The following is a 16,724-nucleotide window of genomic DNA, read 5'->3' on the forward strand; positions in this document are numbered from 1 at the left end:
AAAATAATCCGCGAGGTCAAACTCACTTGCACCAATTTTTGTAACAACTACTCACCTTGTCTCGACCTTCTAGTGACCTTGAAAATTATCCGCGAGGTCAAACTCATTTGCACCAATTTTACTTCGACCCTGTCACCTTGTGTCGACCTTCTAGTGACCTTGAAAATTAACTGCGAGATCAAACTTACTTGCACCAATTTTTCTTCGACCCTGTCACCTTGTCTCGACCTTCTAGTGACCTTGAGAATTAACCGGGAGGTCAAACTCACTTGCACCAATTTTAATTCGACCCTCTCACCTTGTCTTGACCTTCTAGTGACCTTGAAAATTATCCGCGAGGTCATATTCACTTGCACTTATTTTCTACGAACTACTAACCTTGTCTCGACCTTCTAGTGACCTTGAAAATAATCCGCGAGGTCAAACTCACTTGCACCAATTTTTGTAACAACTACTCACCTTGTCTCGACCTTCTAGTGACCTTGAAAATTATCCGCGAGGTCAAACTCATTTGCACCAATTTTACTTCGACCCTGTCACCTTGTGTCGACCTTCTAGTGACCTTGAAAATTAACTGCGAGATCAAACTTACTTGCACCAATTTTTCTTCGACCCTGTCACCTTGTCTCGACCTTCTAGTGACCTTGAAAATTATCCGCGAGATCATATTCACTTGCACTTATTTACCACGAACTACTTACCTTGTCTCGACCTTCTAGTAACCTTGAAAATTATCCGCGAGGTCAAACTCACTTACACCAATTTTTGTAACAACTACTCACCTTGTCTCGACCTTCTGGTGACCTTGAAAATTATCCGCGAGGTCAAACTCACTTGCACCAATTTTTCTAACAAGTACTCACCTTGTCTCGACCTTCTAGTGACCATGAAAATTATCCGCGAGGTCAAACTCACTTGCACTTATTTTCTAGGAACTACTTACCTTCTCTCGACCTTCTAGTGACCTTGAGAATTATCCGCGAGGTCAAACTCACTTGCACCAATTTTTCTTCGACCCTGTCACCTTGTCTCGACCTTCTAGTGACCTTGAAAATTAACCGGGAGGTTAAACTCACTTGCACTTATTTTCTAGGAACTACTTACCTTCTCTCGACCTTCTAGTGACCTTGAGAATTATCCGCGAGGTCAAACTCACTTGCACCAATTTTAATTCGACCCTGTCACCTTGTGTCGACCTTCTAGTGACCTTGAAAATTAACTGCGAGGTCAAACTTACTTGCACCAATTTTTCTTCGACCCTGTCACCTTGTCTCGACCTTCTAGTGACCTTGAGAATTAACCGGGAGGTCAAACTCACTTGCACCAATTTTAATTCGACCCTCTCACCTTGTCTTGACCTTCTAGTGACCTTGAAAATTATCCGCGAGGTCAAACTCACTTGCACTTATTTTCTAGGAACTACTTACCTTTTCTCGACCTTTTAGTGACCTTGAGAATTATCCGCCAGGTCAAACTCACTTGTACCAATTTTTATTCGACCCTGTCACCTTGTCTCGACCTTCTAGTGACCTTGAAAATTAAGCGCGAGGTCATATTCACTTGCACTTATTTTCTAACAACTACTCACCTTGTGTCGACCTTCTAGTGACCTTGAAAATTATGCGCGAGGTCAAACTCACTTGCACCAATTTTTCTAACAACTACTTACCTTTTCTCGACCTTTTAGTGACCTTGAGAATTAACCGGGAGGTCAAACTCACTTGCACCAATTTTAATTCGACCCTCTCACCTTGTCTTGACCTTCTAGTGACCTTGAAAATTATCCGCGAGGTCAAACTCACTTGTACCAATTTTTATTCGACCCTGTCACCTTGTCTCGACCTTCTAGTGACCTTGAAAATTAACCGCGAGGTCATATTCACTTGCACTTATTTTCTAATAACTACTCACCTTGTGTCGACCTTCTAGTGACCTTGAAAATTATGCGCGAGGTCAAACTCACTTGCACCAATTTTTCTAACAACTGCTTACCTTGTCTCGACCTTCTAGTGACCTTGAAAATTAACTGCGAGGTCAAACTCACTTGCACCAATTTTTTTAACAACTACTCACCTTGTCTCGACCTTCTAGTGACCTTGAAAATTATCTGCGAGGTCAAACTCACTTGCACCAATTTTTCTAACAACTGCTTACCTTGTCTCGACCTTCTAGTGACCTTGAAAATTAACTGCGAGGTCAAACTCACTTGCACCAATTTTAATTCGACCCTCTCACCTTGTCTTGACCTTCTAGTGACCTTGAAAATTAACTGCGAGGTCAAACTCACTTGCACCAATTTTTTTAACAACTACTCACCTTGTCTCGACCTTCTAGTGACCTTGAAAATTATCTGCGAGGTCAAACTCACTTGCACCAATTTTTCTAACAACTGCTTACCTTGTCTCGACCTTCTAGTGACCTTGAAAATTAACTGCGAGGTCAAACTCACTTGCACCAATTTTTGTAACAACTACTCACCTTGTCTCGACCTTCTGGTGACCTTGAAAATTATCCGCGAGGTCAAACTCACTTGCACCAATTTTTCTAACAAGTACTCACCTTGTCTCGACCTTCTAGTGACCATGAAAATTATCCGCGAGGTCAAACTCACTTGCACTTATTTTCTAGAAACTACTTACCTTCTCTCGACCTTCTAGTGACCTTGAGAATTATCCGCGAGGTCAAACTCACTTGCACTAATTTTTCTTCGACCCTGTCACCTTGTCTCGACCTTCTAGTGACCTTGAAAATTGTCCGCGAGGTCAAACTCACTTGCACCAATTTTTGTAACAACTACTCACCTTGTCTCGACCTTCTAGTGACCATGAAAATTATCCGCGAGGTCAAACTCACTTGCACTTATTTTCTAGGAACTACTTACCTTCTCTTGACCTTCTAGTGACCTTGAGAATTATCCGCGAGGTCGAACTCATTTGCACCAATTTTTCTTCGACCCTGTCACCTTGTCTCGACCTTCTAGTGACCTTGAAAATTAACCGCGAGGTCAAACTCACTTGCACTTATTTTCTAGGAACTACTTACCTTCTCTCGACCTTCTAGTGATCTTGAGAATTATCCGCGAGGTCAAACTCACTTGCACTTATTTTCTAGGAACTACTTACCTTCTCTCGACCTTCTAGTGATCTTGAGAATTATCCGCGAGGTCAAACTCACTTGCACCAATTTTAATTCGACCCTGTCACCTTGTGTCGACCTTCTAGTGACCTTGAAAATTAACTGCGAGGTCAAACTTACTTGCACCAATTTTTCTTCGACCCTGTCACCTTGTCTCGACCTTCTAGTGACCTTGAGAATTAACCGGGGGTCAAACTCACTTGCACCAATTTTAATTCGACCCTCTCACCTTGTCTTGACCTTCTAGTGACCTTGAAAATTATCCGCGAGGTCATATTCACTTGCGCTTATTTTCTAACAACTACTCACCTTGTGTCGACCTTCTAGTGACCTTGAAAATTATCCGCGAGGTCAAACTCACTTGCACCAATTTTTCTAATAACTACTCACCTTGTGTCGACCTTCTAGTGACCTTGAAAATTATTCGCGAGGTCAAACTCACTTGCACCAATTTTTCTAACAACTACTTACCTTGATTCGACCTTCAAGTGCCCTTGAAAATACCTTTCAAGGTCAAATTTACTTAGTACATTAAACGGTCTTCTTCTGTCCCAACTTAGGCTTCCATTTGATGGTACTTCCTGAGTACTATCATTATTTGGCTTTTTCTTCTCCTTCTTTAATGTTGTAAAATTTGCAGATGACCACTCGATCACCGAAGGCGAGAGAAAGAAGAAGAAGAATCAGAAAAGGAAGGAACAAAGACAACAGAAAACAGAGATAGAGAAACGCAAGGGTTACGCCGAAGACGCCTCAAAGGAGAACTACAGCATGTGGGTACCACCGACCGATCAAACCGGAGACGGTCGTACCAGTTTGAACGAAAAATTGGGTTATTAATTAAAGAAACGACAAAATCAAGTTTATTAATATTTTATTATTATTTAATGTCCACTTAACTATAAAGATTCAAAGCGTTCTATTCCTAACAGTCTATTGGATACAATAAATGGTACTTACTAAATATCACATAGGAAAATTTTATTTATCCCCTCCTCCTTACAAAAGTATATGGGGTAAGTATACTTAATAATAATATCTTTGTCTAACTCATTATATTACCTAAGGAAAATGTGCAATAACTTTTTTGTTGTTGAAGATAGAGCTTTCATTTAAAGAACGACATGTGCACCAAGTGAAGGAGCATCTTTTATGTAATTACCAAAAACGCTGAAAAATTGATGGTTTATGAGTAAAAGTGAAATGTCTGTTTTTTGCCATGTTCATCAAATGTTAGATTTACTGTAAAAAAGAAACAGGAATAATAACCTTCAGGAAGACTTACTAGTCAAACCTAATTTACCCTAAAATTAAAAACTAATAAATTTGCTGAACTTAGAATGGTAAATATTGAATTTTAGGTCATAGGAATATATAGAGACAAATTTGAGTGTAACTCAAAAAGTTATTGAAGGATTTTCATAATTTTCTTAAGTACCTGAAGAGGGATCCCTGCAGATTAATTTCCTGTACGAAACATTTTTTTAGATAAGAAACTAACTGAGCTACAGCGTTTTTGGCTCGTAGCACCTTTACCTATAAAAATCTCAATTCCCTCCATGATAACTCAAAAACTATTTGAGGGATTTGAGTGAGGCTTTCACTTAAAGTTGAGGCAATTCATAGGGAACATTTTCGTATATAAAGAATTTTTGTAGCATAAAAACTTTTTAAGTTACACATAGGTTTGCAAAAGGTGGACCTTGGAAGTTAAAAATTGAATTTTAGGAGATTTAACATGAATATAGAGGCGCAAATTTGAGGGCAACTCAAAGAGTTGTTGTGGGATTTATGTAATTTTTATAAGAAACTTTAGAGGGATCCCTGAAGATGATTTTCCTATATGAAACATTTTTTTGGTGCAAAATTAACTGAGCTACAGTAGTTTTGGTTCGTACCACCTTCTATTAATATCGGAAATTTAAATATTTCACTTTTTCACAAAAATCGTCAATATTTCAGCGTTTTTGGTAAAGATAATAGACGCTCTATGATTAGAGGGGTACATGTCAGTTTTTGATAAATACGTACAAAATGCCCCTTCACAAGGAGCACTTGATACTTTTTAAATGAAGGCTCTATCTTTAATAACAAAAAAGTTATGCAACATTTTCGATCTAATAAAGTACATGTTAATGGTAAAATACCGAAATTTCGATTTTTCTCAAAAACCGTAAATTTTTCAGTTTTTGATAATTACGTACAAGATGCCCCTTTACAAGGAGCACTTGACAGTTTTTAAATGAAGGCTCTATCTTTAATACCAAAAAAGTTATGCAATATTTTCGATCTAATAAAGTACATGTTAATTGTAAAAAACCGAAATTTCGATTTTTCTCAAAAACCGTAAATTTTTCACTTTTTGATAATTACGTACAAGATGCCCCTTCACAAGGAGCACTTGACACTTTTTAAATGAAGGCTCTATCTTTAATAACAAAAAAGTTATGCAACATTTTCTATCTAATAAAGTACATGTTAATGGTAAAATACCGAAATTTCGATTTTTCTCAAAAACCGTAAATTTTTCAGTTTTTGATAATTACGTACAAGATGCCCCTTTACAAGGAGCACTTGACACTTTTTAAATGAAGGCTCTATCTTTAATAACAAAAAAGTTATGCAAGATTTTCGATCTAATAAAGTACATGTTAATGGTAAAATACCGAAATTTCGATTTTTCTCAAAAACTATAATTTTTTCAGTTTTTGATAATTACGTACAAGATGCCCCTTCACAAGGAGCACTTGACACTTTTTAAATGAAGGCTCTATCTTTAATACCAAAAAAGTTATGCAAGATTTTCGATCTAATAAAGTACATGTTAATAGTAAAATACCGAAATTTCGATTTTTCTCAAAAACCGTAATTTTTCACTTTTTGATAATTACGTACAAGATGCCCCTTCACAAGGAGCACTTGACGGTTTTTAAATGAAGGCTCTATCTTTAATAACAAAAAAGTTATGGAAAATTTTCGATCTAATAAAGTACATGTTAATGGTAAAATACCGAAATTTCGATTTTTCTCAAAAACCGTAAATTTTTGAGTTTTTGATAAATACGTACAAGATGCCCCTTCACAAGGAGCACTTGACGGTTTTTAAATGAAGGCTCTATCTTTAATACCAAAAAAGTTATGCAAAATTTTCGATCTAATAAAGTACATGTTAATAGTAAAATACCGAAATTTCGATTTTTCTCAAAAACCGTAATTTTTCACTTTTTGATAATTACGTACAAGATGCCCCTTCACAAGGAGCACTTGACGGTTTTTAAATGAAGGCTCTATCTTTAATAACAAAAAAGTTATGGAAAATTTTCGATCTAATAAAGTACATGTTAATGGTAAAATACCGAAATTTCGATTTTTCTCAAAAACCGTAAATTTTTGAGTTTTTGATAAATACGTACAAGATGCCCCTTCACAAGGAGCACTTGACGGTTTTTAAATGAAGGCTCTATCTTTAATAACAAAAAAGTTATGCAAGATTTTCGATCTAATAAAGTACATGTTAATAGTAAAATACCGAAATTTCGATTTTTCTCAAAAACCGTAATTTTTCACTTTTTGATAATTACGTACAAGATGCTCCTTCACAAGGAGCACTTGACACTTTTTAAATGAAGGCTCTATCTTTAATACCAAAAAAGTTATGGAAAATTTTCGATCTAATAAAGTACATGTTAATGGTAAAATACCGAAATTTCGATTTTTCTCAAAAACCGTAAATTTTTGAGTTTTTGATAAATACGTACAAGATGCCCCTTCACAAGGAGCACTTGACGGTTTTTAAATGAAGGCTCTATCTTTAATAACAAAAAAGTTATGCAAGATTTTCGATCTAATAAAGTACATGTTAATAGTAAAATACCGAAATTTCGATTTTTCTCAAAAACCGTAATTTTTCACTTTTTGATAATTACGTACAAGATGCCCCTTCACAAGGAGCACTTGACACTTTTTAAATGAAGGCTCTATCTTTAATAACAAAAAAGTTATGCAACATTTTCTATCTAATAAAGTACATGTTAATGGTAAAATACCGAAATTTCGATTTTTCTCAAAAACCGTAAATTTTTCAGTTTTTGATAATTACGTACAAGATGCCCCTTTACAAGGAGCACTTGACACTTTTTAAATGAAGGCTCTATCTTTAATAACAAAAAAGTTATGCAAGATTTTCGATCTAATAAAGTACATGTTAATGGTAAAATACCGAAATTTCGATTTTTCTCAAAAACTATAATTTTTTCAGTTTTTGATAATTACGTACAAGATGCCCCTTCACAAGGAGCACTTGACACTTTTTAAATGAAGGCTCTATCTTTAATACCAAAAAAGTTATGCAAGATTTTCGATCTAATAAAGTACATGTTAATAGTAAAATACCGAAATTTCGATTTTTCTCAAAAACCGTAATTTTTCACTTTTTGATAATTACGTACAAGATGCTCCTTCACAAGGAGCACTTGACGGTTTTTAAATGAAGGCTCTATCTTTAATACCAAAAAAGTTATGCAAAATTTTCGATCTAATAAAGTACATGTTAATAGTAAAATACCGAAATTTCGATTTTTCTCAAAAACCGTAATTTTTCACTTTTTGATAATTACGTACAAGATGCCCCTTCACAAGGAGCACTTGACGGTTTTTAAATGAAGGCTCTATCTTTAATACCAAAAAAGTTATGCAAGATTTTCGATCTAATAAAGTACATGTTAATAGTAAAATACCGAAATTTCGATTTTTCTCAAAAACCGTAATTTTTCACTTTTTGATAATTACGTACAAGATGCTCCTTCACAAGGAGCACTTGACACTTTTTAAATGAAGGCTCTATCTTTAATACCAAAAAAGTTATGCAAGATTTTCGATCTAATAAAGTACATGTTAATGGTAAAATACCGAAATTTCGATTTTTCTCAAAAACCGTAAATTTTTGAGTTTTTGATAATTACGTACAAGATGCCCCTTCACAAGGAGCACTTGACGGTTTTTAAATGAAGGCTCTATCTTTAATAACAAAAAAGGTATGCAAAATTTTTAAACTAATAAAATTCGTGAAATTTTAGTTTTTCCACGTTCCAAGTTTTTTTTTATTATGAGTGCGACAGAGATAAATTTATAAACTACAAAGTCCTCCCACAAGCCAGATTTGACCCCTAATGACATTTTTTAAAATTTCTTACTAAAAACTGATTAAAAAGACTTAATCATACTATCCCCTTAGCACATTCCGTTCTACAATAATTATAAAAACAAACACGATATAGCTTGACCTGCCTTAATCCTAACTTCTTCTGACTCGTCTTGCATCAGTCTGATCAGTTTATCGCAGACAGTTTCCAGTGAAACTTTGGCGTAGAACAAACCGGTGACAAGGGCGGTATTTGGCCCTTAGAGACGACCTTTAAACCAATTCGTCCTCGATTTGACCCCCAAATACCCTTGATATCATTGATTCCATAAATCCCTAATTAAATTCAAAATATATTACAGACAAACTGCATGAATATTACATTTAAGGTGCTGCCATTTACTTACCATGCGTTTAATTAACTCCTTAATAAAATCCGTGAACATCAAATCGGTGTCGTCGCCCAACACTCCTGGATCATGCGGTTTACCTCCAGACAATCCAGATAAGGGCCGACCTTCTGGATCGTACTTTTACAGGCCTAAATGGGGTCCATGCATGAGTTAAGTGCGTAAAATGATCCAAAAAAGTCATACCTTGACAACATACACGTCTGGATCGCATAGATGCAAGAGTAAAGTGATGAGGTTCCCTTGGATCTGCTCCTTGAATGCCTCCAAATTGGTCTTCTGGCCAAGGGATGTTGCCAGATGTCCTAATAACTGGATCGAAGATCTCCTTAGACGTGGATCCTCTTGACTGATTAGCAACTTGATCCTCACTACTACGGTAACTTGAAAGGCAAACTGTTCAGGAGTTTCGAGAAGGATTGCAAAGATTTCAGGATCAGCTCGCTTTCGTTCCTAGATAAGGAAGAATAGGTCCATCATTTTGTAAATGATTAAATTAAGAATAGAACCTTTCAAGATTTACGGTTAAGTAGCTCGTTGTCGAGTTAGGTATCTCTTCAGGTCCTATTTATTTATTAAGAAATAAATCCTGGAATTTTTACTGAGTTGACTTGAAAATGGATAATATTGATAATGTGGACTAAAAACTCATTAAAATCCATATCGAGATTTGATCACCAGAAACAAAGTCAGTGATAATCACAGGAAACAAGATCAGGAAAGCTTGCCGGTCACTTGTCAGTCAATTAATAAATTGTCACTGTCAAAATTAGATGTTTTATTTGTGATTCTCCTGGAAGAGATTTATTCAAAGTAAGTATATGTAAAAGTCATGCAGGCATTTGAGGTCTTTTAAGAAGAAGGAGAAGAAGATGAAAAAGAAACTTTGGCCTCAACTGCCTGTAAGAAATCAATAATTTCGTCCAGGCATTTAAAGAAGAAAAAGAAGAAGAAAAAGCTGAAGAAGAACCTGCCATTGCGCCCATCATTTAAGCACCTTATAAAAATAAATATTTTTTTTTGGACTTTTATATACTTAAGAAAGAACTACGGGTTTGATGAATTTTTGTAATTTTTAACAATTTTACTTCTAAATTAAAAATAGAACAAATTATAAAGAATAACATTTAACCGTAAAATGAAAAATAAAAGAGTTATGGGAGGTTTTTTTAAAAATTTCAAATTTTTGAAAAATTGAAAAAAAAATTTTTTTTTTTTGGCAAATCCATAGATTATTCAAAATACTTTAAAAAAGTCTTATAAAACTTTTTTGAAAAATTTACCAGTAAAAAGTTACAACCAATTTTCCCAAAAACTCGTCTGCAAAAAATCCAAAGCGGTACCCATGGAAAAATGTTCATAATTTCGGTATTTATTTTTTTTCTGGAAAACTATTGGCTGGAGAAAAAATTTTAATTTAAACAAAAGTTTTTTGGAACCTTAATGCGCATAAGATGCAGTAGAAGAATAATTTTTAAGTCCAGCAGTTGTCCAGAAAATTGGAGAAAACCTTTAAACAGTTTTTTTCTCATTTTCTCGAAAACCAGTGAAAATTTGGAAAATTTTCTTTTACCACTGAATTTCTGATCAAAAATAGAACAAATCATAAAGTATAACACTTGGTCAAAAAATAAAAAATAAAGAAGTTATGAGAGATTTTTGAAAAATTTAACGATTTTTAAGTCAAAATTGAAAAAGATTTTTTTTTGAAAAACAATTTTTTTTTTTTTTTTTGGAAACTGATAAATAACCCAAAACACTTCATAAAAGTCTTATAAAAATTTTTTGAAAAATATACCAGTAAAAAGTTATAACCAATTTTCAAAAATAATCTGCAAAAAATTCAAAGGGGTACCTATGGAAAAATGTTCATAATTTCGGTTTTTATTTTTTTTCTGGAAAACTATTGGTTGGAGAAAAAAATTGTTTAAACAAAAGTTGTTTGAAATCTCAATGCGCCTAAGATGCGGTAGAAAAATAATTTTTAAGTAGAGCAGTTTTCCAGAAAATTGGAAAAAACCTCGAAACAGTTTTTCCGCATTTTCTCGAAAACCAGTACGAATATGGAAAATTTTCTTTTAGCATTGGATTCTTAATTAAAAATAGAACAAAATTAATTAAAAATAGAACAAATCATAAATAATAACATTTAGTAGAAAAATAAAAAATAAAGGAGTTATGAGAGATTTTTGAAAAATCTGACAAATTTTGGATGAAAAATTAAAAAAAAAAAAAATTTGAAAAAAATTAATTTTGTTTTGGCAAATCGATAAATCACCAAAAACACTTAAAAAAAGTCTTTTTTGGAAAATGTAAAAAAAAAAGTTATACGCAAAAAGTCTTCCTCAAAAATGAAGTAAGGGTTACCCCTGGAAAATTGCTCATAAAATCGGTTTTTATTTTTTTTCGGAAAAACTATTTGTTGCAAAAAAAAAATTGTTTTAAAAAAGTTGTTTGGAATCTCAATGCGCATCAAATTCTATAAAAAAAAGGATTTTTAGGTCCAACAGTTTTCCAGAAAATTGGGAAAAACCTCTAAACCGTTTTTCCTTATTTTCTCAAAAACTAGTGGGAATACGAAAAATTTTCTTTTAGCATTGGATTTCTAGTCAAAAATAGAACAAATCATAAAGAATAACATTTAACCGTAAAATGAAAAATAAAGGAGTTATGGGAGGTTTTTTTAAAAATATCAAATTTTTGAAAAATTGAAAAAAAAATCTTTTTAGCAAATCCATAGATCATTCAAAATACTTTAAAAAAGTCTAATAAAACTTTTTTGAAAAATTTACCAGTAAAAAGTTACATTCAATTTTCCCAAAAACTCGTCTGCAAAAAATACAAAGGGGTACCCATGGAAAAATGTTCATAATTTCGGTTTTTATTTTTTTTCTGGAAAACTATTGGTTGCAAAAAAAAATTTTTTTTTAAAAAGTTGTTTGGAATCTCAATGCCCATCAGATTCAATAAAAAAAGGATTTTTAGGTCCAACAGTTTTCCAGAAAATTGGAAAAAACCTCTAAACAGTTTTTCCTTATTTTCTTGAAAACCAGTGGGAATACGAAAAATTTTCTTTTAGCATTGGATTCCCAGTCAAAAATATAACAAATCATAAATAGTAACATTTATCCCTAAAACAACAAATACCAAAGTTATAAAAAAATTTTGAGAAAAGTTGAGAAACTCACCGCAAATTGTGATAATCCAAGCAGTTCATCAAAATTCCCAGTATCTGTTTGCAGTACCGCACCAAGCAGTTCTGGTCCAGCTGGACATCATAATACAGTCCACTACACACGTACACTTACCTACTAAGTACTTTATCATTGCCATCTGGTGGAAGAAGACATGCACGACATAAAAGACTTACCATTTCAATTAGCAAAAAAAATGCTACAGTTAAAACACCTCTAATAATGTAAATATTTGACTCGCAAACGCAAATCCTCGGCTTGCTATATACGTTTTAGAGGATAAAATATGATGCTACTTAGACTTTGATTAACAAAATTGTCCGTTTTAGAATATTTTTAGTATTTTGTGAAAATAATCTCAATAATCTCTTTTAATAAAAAAAAACATTTATTTCTTCAAAAGTTGATCAATAAGTATTAGCATCATATTCTGAAATACCCCGTACTGTAGCTAAACTTTTTTAAATATGAAAACAAACAGCTAACCATAAAAAAGCTCATAAATTTAATTCGACTATAAATGAAACAATTTAATAATTTAACATAGAAAAACTGCTAAAAAATGTGCTTTCGGACCAAACAGAAACGAATCATAATACTCAAAACGTTATCGGCATTCATAATGCGTAAGTGGATACACGCTATTATTATTATTATACTGAACGGAGTTATATACTTGCAGTTTCCATCACGTATCATCATAAACAATTTGATAAATATATTTACACTGCTACTATAAGAATAAAGGAAGATAAAAAGAAAAATAATTGTTTTACTTAATTATTATGTATTCGATCCCAGAGGGTGTGCCTCAGGGTGGCTTTGGTGGGGCTGAGGTCGCAGGGACTCGGCGTGGGCGGACTGAAGCCCTCGTCGGTCGCGTCCTCCTCTTCGTCGCTGCTGATCAATTGTTCTAAAGCTGCCGTTCCGTGGAAGCTCTGGAATTGACAAGTTCGATCGATTATTCGCATGTATAAAGGCTTTTCATCAAATTAATTTGCGTAGATATAGTTGCCGTCAACGATAATCTATTTTTTTTCTTGATTTGGGCGGATTGTTAACAAGTATAGTCGCTTCGGTCATGTAAGTTTTGCCTGTGAAGAGTCATAAAGGAACTCTTAAAAAAAACAAGTTATAAGGTGTACTTAAGTCTGGTCAGTCAGGGAGGCCAAAGTTTATATGCCAAGGAAAGAGAGGACCAGTTGTTGGGGTATCATGATTCAACGAACCATAACGTGTTATATAGTCGCGTTGTATGTCAATATCTCTAAATAAACCCCAAAAACAAAATTTAAACCCAATCGGACTAATAGCAAAAAAGTTACAATAGTCACGTGACCTGGAACTGAAATGTGAAATATCTGGCAAAAACTATTATTTGCGTCCTAAATAATCCCCAAATACCAAATTTCAACCCAATCGGACCGATAGCAAAAAGGTTATGATGGTCACGTGACCCTAAAATTTATAAGTTTAAAAACATGTTTAAATGGCAAAATTTCATATTGTTTATCTATGAAATCATTTTAAATATACGTATAACCTCATGTTTTATTTCTTTTTTGAAAATGTCCATTTTTAACAAGAAAATAATATTAAAAAATTGACCGCAAACTTAAATCCAAGCATCTTACAAAATATTTTAAATATTCTAAAACTAATAAATGAAAACCAGGGGTACAAGAGGCCTAAGAATTTCAGCTAAAAACCTCCGTTTTTTGACTAAATTGTGCAAATATACCACATCAGAAATCAGAAATACCGTAGTCTGTACAGAAAGACAATTAAAGCAGCAAAATCAAATTATTATAGGGATCGCTTAAATATGTCATCAAATAGGCAAAGAGAGTGTTGGTCCTAACCGGAGTTAAGACCTGACATTTTAAACGACTATTATTGTGATATACCTAATATCTTGCTCAAGGGCATTCGTAGTAACATTGATCCCTTACACTATCTTCAACAAGTGTCGATTGAGCATTCATTTTTCTTTCATCCTGTCGATCTTACCGAAGTAAAAAATGAAATCAAACGCCTAAAAAACCATAAATCATCTGGAGCTGATGGTATATCTTCGAGGTTGTTACTCTGTTTGCCTGATTCAGCCTTAAATGCTTTAGTTTCTGTCATAAACAATTCTTCATGTTTAAAAGAGGCAGTGGTTATCCCTCTTCATAAGGGTCGAGATTTGGATCAGCCTTGTAATTTCCGTCCCATTTCTATTTTGTCTACCCTCTCTAAGATAATTGAAAAACTTGCAAAAAGCAGAATTTTGTCCTTTTTATATCATAATGGCATTTTGTCTGCGAATCAGTTTGGATTTCAAGCCGGTAAAGGGACTCACGATGCTGTTTTTAGCTTTTTGGAGAGCGTCTATGTGTCCTTGAATTCTGGAGAGTCATCGGCGGCAGTGTTTTGTGATCTATCCAAAGCATTTGACTGTGTGGATCATGGAATACTGTTATCTAAGCTCGATAAATATGGTTTTGGGGGCGTAGCGTTGCGATGGCTTGAGTCCTATCTATCAAATCGTACTCAGAAGGTTACAGTGTCTGGGCGTTTGTCTGCTTCTAGATCCCTAAAATGCGACGTTCCCCGGGGTTCAGTGTTGGGACCACTGTTATTTTTACTGTATGTGGATGACTTGAGTTCATTGAAACTGCAGGGCAAGGTAGATTGTAGATTGAGAAGGGAGTCGTTTCGGCTGATCCGCCGCTCAGCACTGCTACCTGTGAGATATTTTGTGTATAACTCTACTTGTCTTAGTTTGTCTCAAAAAGTCTTAGACTTCTGCCGTACAAAGCTATATTTTTGGGAGGTAGTTGTCCCACTTCTTGAGGTGTTGGTTGTACCCCTTCCAGGTACTTGAGCCTCTTGCAGAGTTGGGTGGGGCATTCACAGAGCAGGTGTTCTGCTGTTTCTGTGGCATTTCTGCAGAATCTACATTGGTCGTCCTCTGTTATACCTATTGCCTTTAGGTGATATTTCACTGGGCAATGACCGGTTAGGAGTCCGACTGCTGTTCTGATGTCTGATCTGTTCATGTCTAGGAGCTGTTCAGCTCTTTTTCTAGAAGTGGGATAAACTTTTTTGCCTGTCTTAGTCCTGGTGCTCTTCTCCAGTGCGACAACAATTGTTCTTTTACCCACCTGTTTAGGTCTTCGGTGATGTGGATTAAACCACAGTATGGCTCTGGACCATAGTATGGTGTTTGAGCCCCTTTTTTTGCAAGGCGATCGGCTTCTTCGTTCCCCTCTATACCCCGGTGGCCAGGTAGCCACATTAGTGTTACTTGATTCTTTGTTGTAAGGCGCTTTAGGGTTTGTTTGCACTCCCAGACTAGCTTTGAATCACATTTAAAAGCTTTCAGGGCCTTTAGAGCAGCTTGGCTGTCTGATAAATATGTGTTTTCTTTGGAGGCCTTGGTTGATGCACTCTTCTGCGCATATGTCTATGGCAAGCACTTCAGCTTGAAAGATGTTAGGGTATTTGCCCAGTGACTTTGAGATCTTAATGTTAGGGCCTGACACGCCCAGTCCTGCTCCTTCTGTTAGTTTGGAACCGTCTGTGTACCATAGCGATGCATTGTCGGCTTTTGGTACTTCTTTTTTCTCCCATGATTGGCGATCATCTATGATCACTTCGAATGGAATTTCTAGATCCAGCATGGCCGTTATGTGGCATTTTCCAGTTTAATTTCTTCGAGGATGCGCAGGTGACCACTTAAATCCCCAGGCTTGAATTTGCCGGTTTGGAAAAGCCTGTGAGCACTGTTAATTGCCTCTTTTTTCACGCTTATGTGAAGTGGAGGCATGTTTAGCAGTGTCTCTAAGGCTGTGGTAGGACAAGTAGACATTGCCCCGGTTATTCCTAGACATATCAGCCTTTGGACTTTGTTTAATTTGGTCTGTGCGGTTGTTTGTTTGGTCTTCGGCCACCATACCAGCGAAGCGTATGTGATGATGCGCTTAATGACTGTTTGGTAGATCCAGTATACCATTTTCGGTTTTAGCCCCCATGTCTTGCCAACGAGTTTGCGACATGTCCAGATTGCCACTATGGCTTTGGAAATGGTCTTGTCTAGATGATTGTTCCAAGTTAGTTTGTGGTCCAAGGTAACCCCCAGGTATTTCACCTCGTTAGAAAATGTTAGCTGAGTTCCGTTTAATATAGGTGCTCTGAGTTCTAGCTTCCTTCTTCTGGTAAACGGCACTAAAATTGTTTTTCTAGGATTTAAAGATAATCTTTCAGTTTCGCCCCAGTTTTGTATAGTATTTAGGGCACTTTGTATTCGATTCGATATTACGCCCTCGTGCTTGCCCCTAACTATTACTACCAGGTCATCTGCGTAACCTAGAACTGTGAATCCGGATGCATGCAGATGATACCACCATATTATGGAGCCATAAAAATTCTGATTATATTAAGACTTGTATAGAAATAATTTGTGGCTCACCTTGCTGTCGCTTCTGTTCAGGACTGCTCCTCCAGGTTCACCTCCAAATATTTGCTGGGTTTGGCGGTGTACCGGCACTTATAATTTTTTGAATTCACTCGCGTGTTTTATGTTCTATGTGCTTTATATATGGAGAGCGACTTATTTGGTCAGTAGTTTATATACCAATCCTAATGCTGCCAGTTCCCATCAATCAGGATCGATGCAGTACTGGACTAGAGGTGCGTGCGACTCTTCTCGGTCAAAATTAAGGTTGTCTTACATATGACGCGATAAAAAGCCGCGAATAATGATTTAGCAAAAAAAAACTAACGAAATTGTAGAATACAACTTTAGATATTAACAACGATCAGTACCACGACGAAGCAAAGCTAATGTTAAATATAATT

At 35.2% G+C, this 16,724-nt stretch overlaps 1 protein-coding gene and 1 long non-coding RNA gene across 3 annotated transcripts in view; both read right to left on the reverse strand.

Annotated features, from left to right (window-relative positions):
• Positions 1 to 3,992: 3,992 nt before the first annotated feature.
• Positions 3,993 to 9,071, reverse strand: LOC126747403 (uncharacterized). Its single transcript, XR_007664179.1, has 3 exons — positions 8,872 to 9,071; positions 8,683 to 8,816; positions 3,993 to 8,611 (listed from the first exon to the last, which is right to left on the reverse strand). It is a non-coding gene; the product is annotated as an uncharacterized LOC126747403 (long non-coding RNA).
• Positions 9,072 to 12,361: 3,290 nt separating this feature from the next.
• Positions 12,362 to 16,724, reverse strand: part of LOC126747383 (uncharacterized) — a 157,999-nt gene continuing 153,636 nt past the window's right edge. Inside the window, exon 10 of one of the 2 annotated variants that reach the window (XM_050455969.1) lies at positions 12,362 to 12,817. In XM_050455969.1, the coding sequence (XP_050311926.1) occupies positions 12,656 to 12,817 (162 nt within the window). In that variant the 3' untranslated portion in view covers positions 12,362 to 12,655. The remainder of the gene's footprint in view (positions 12,818 to 16,724) is intronic. The other variant, XR_007664172.1, reaches the window with a different exon arrangement.

Source organism: Anthonomus grandis, chromosome 19 (assembly GCF_022605725.1).
Source record: "Anthonomus grandis grandis chromosome 19, icAntGran1.3, whole genome shotgun sequence".
Taxonomy (NCBI): domain Eukaryota; kingdom Metazoa; phylum Arthropoda; class Insecta; order Coleoptera; family Curculionidae; genus Anthonomus; species Anthonomus grandis.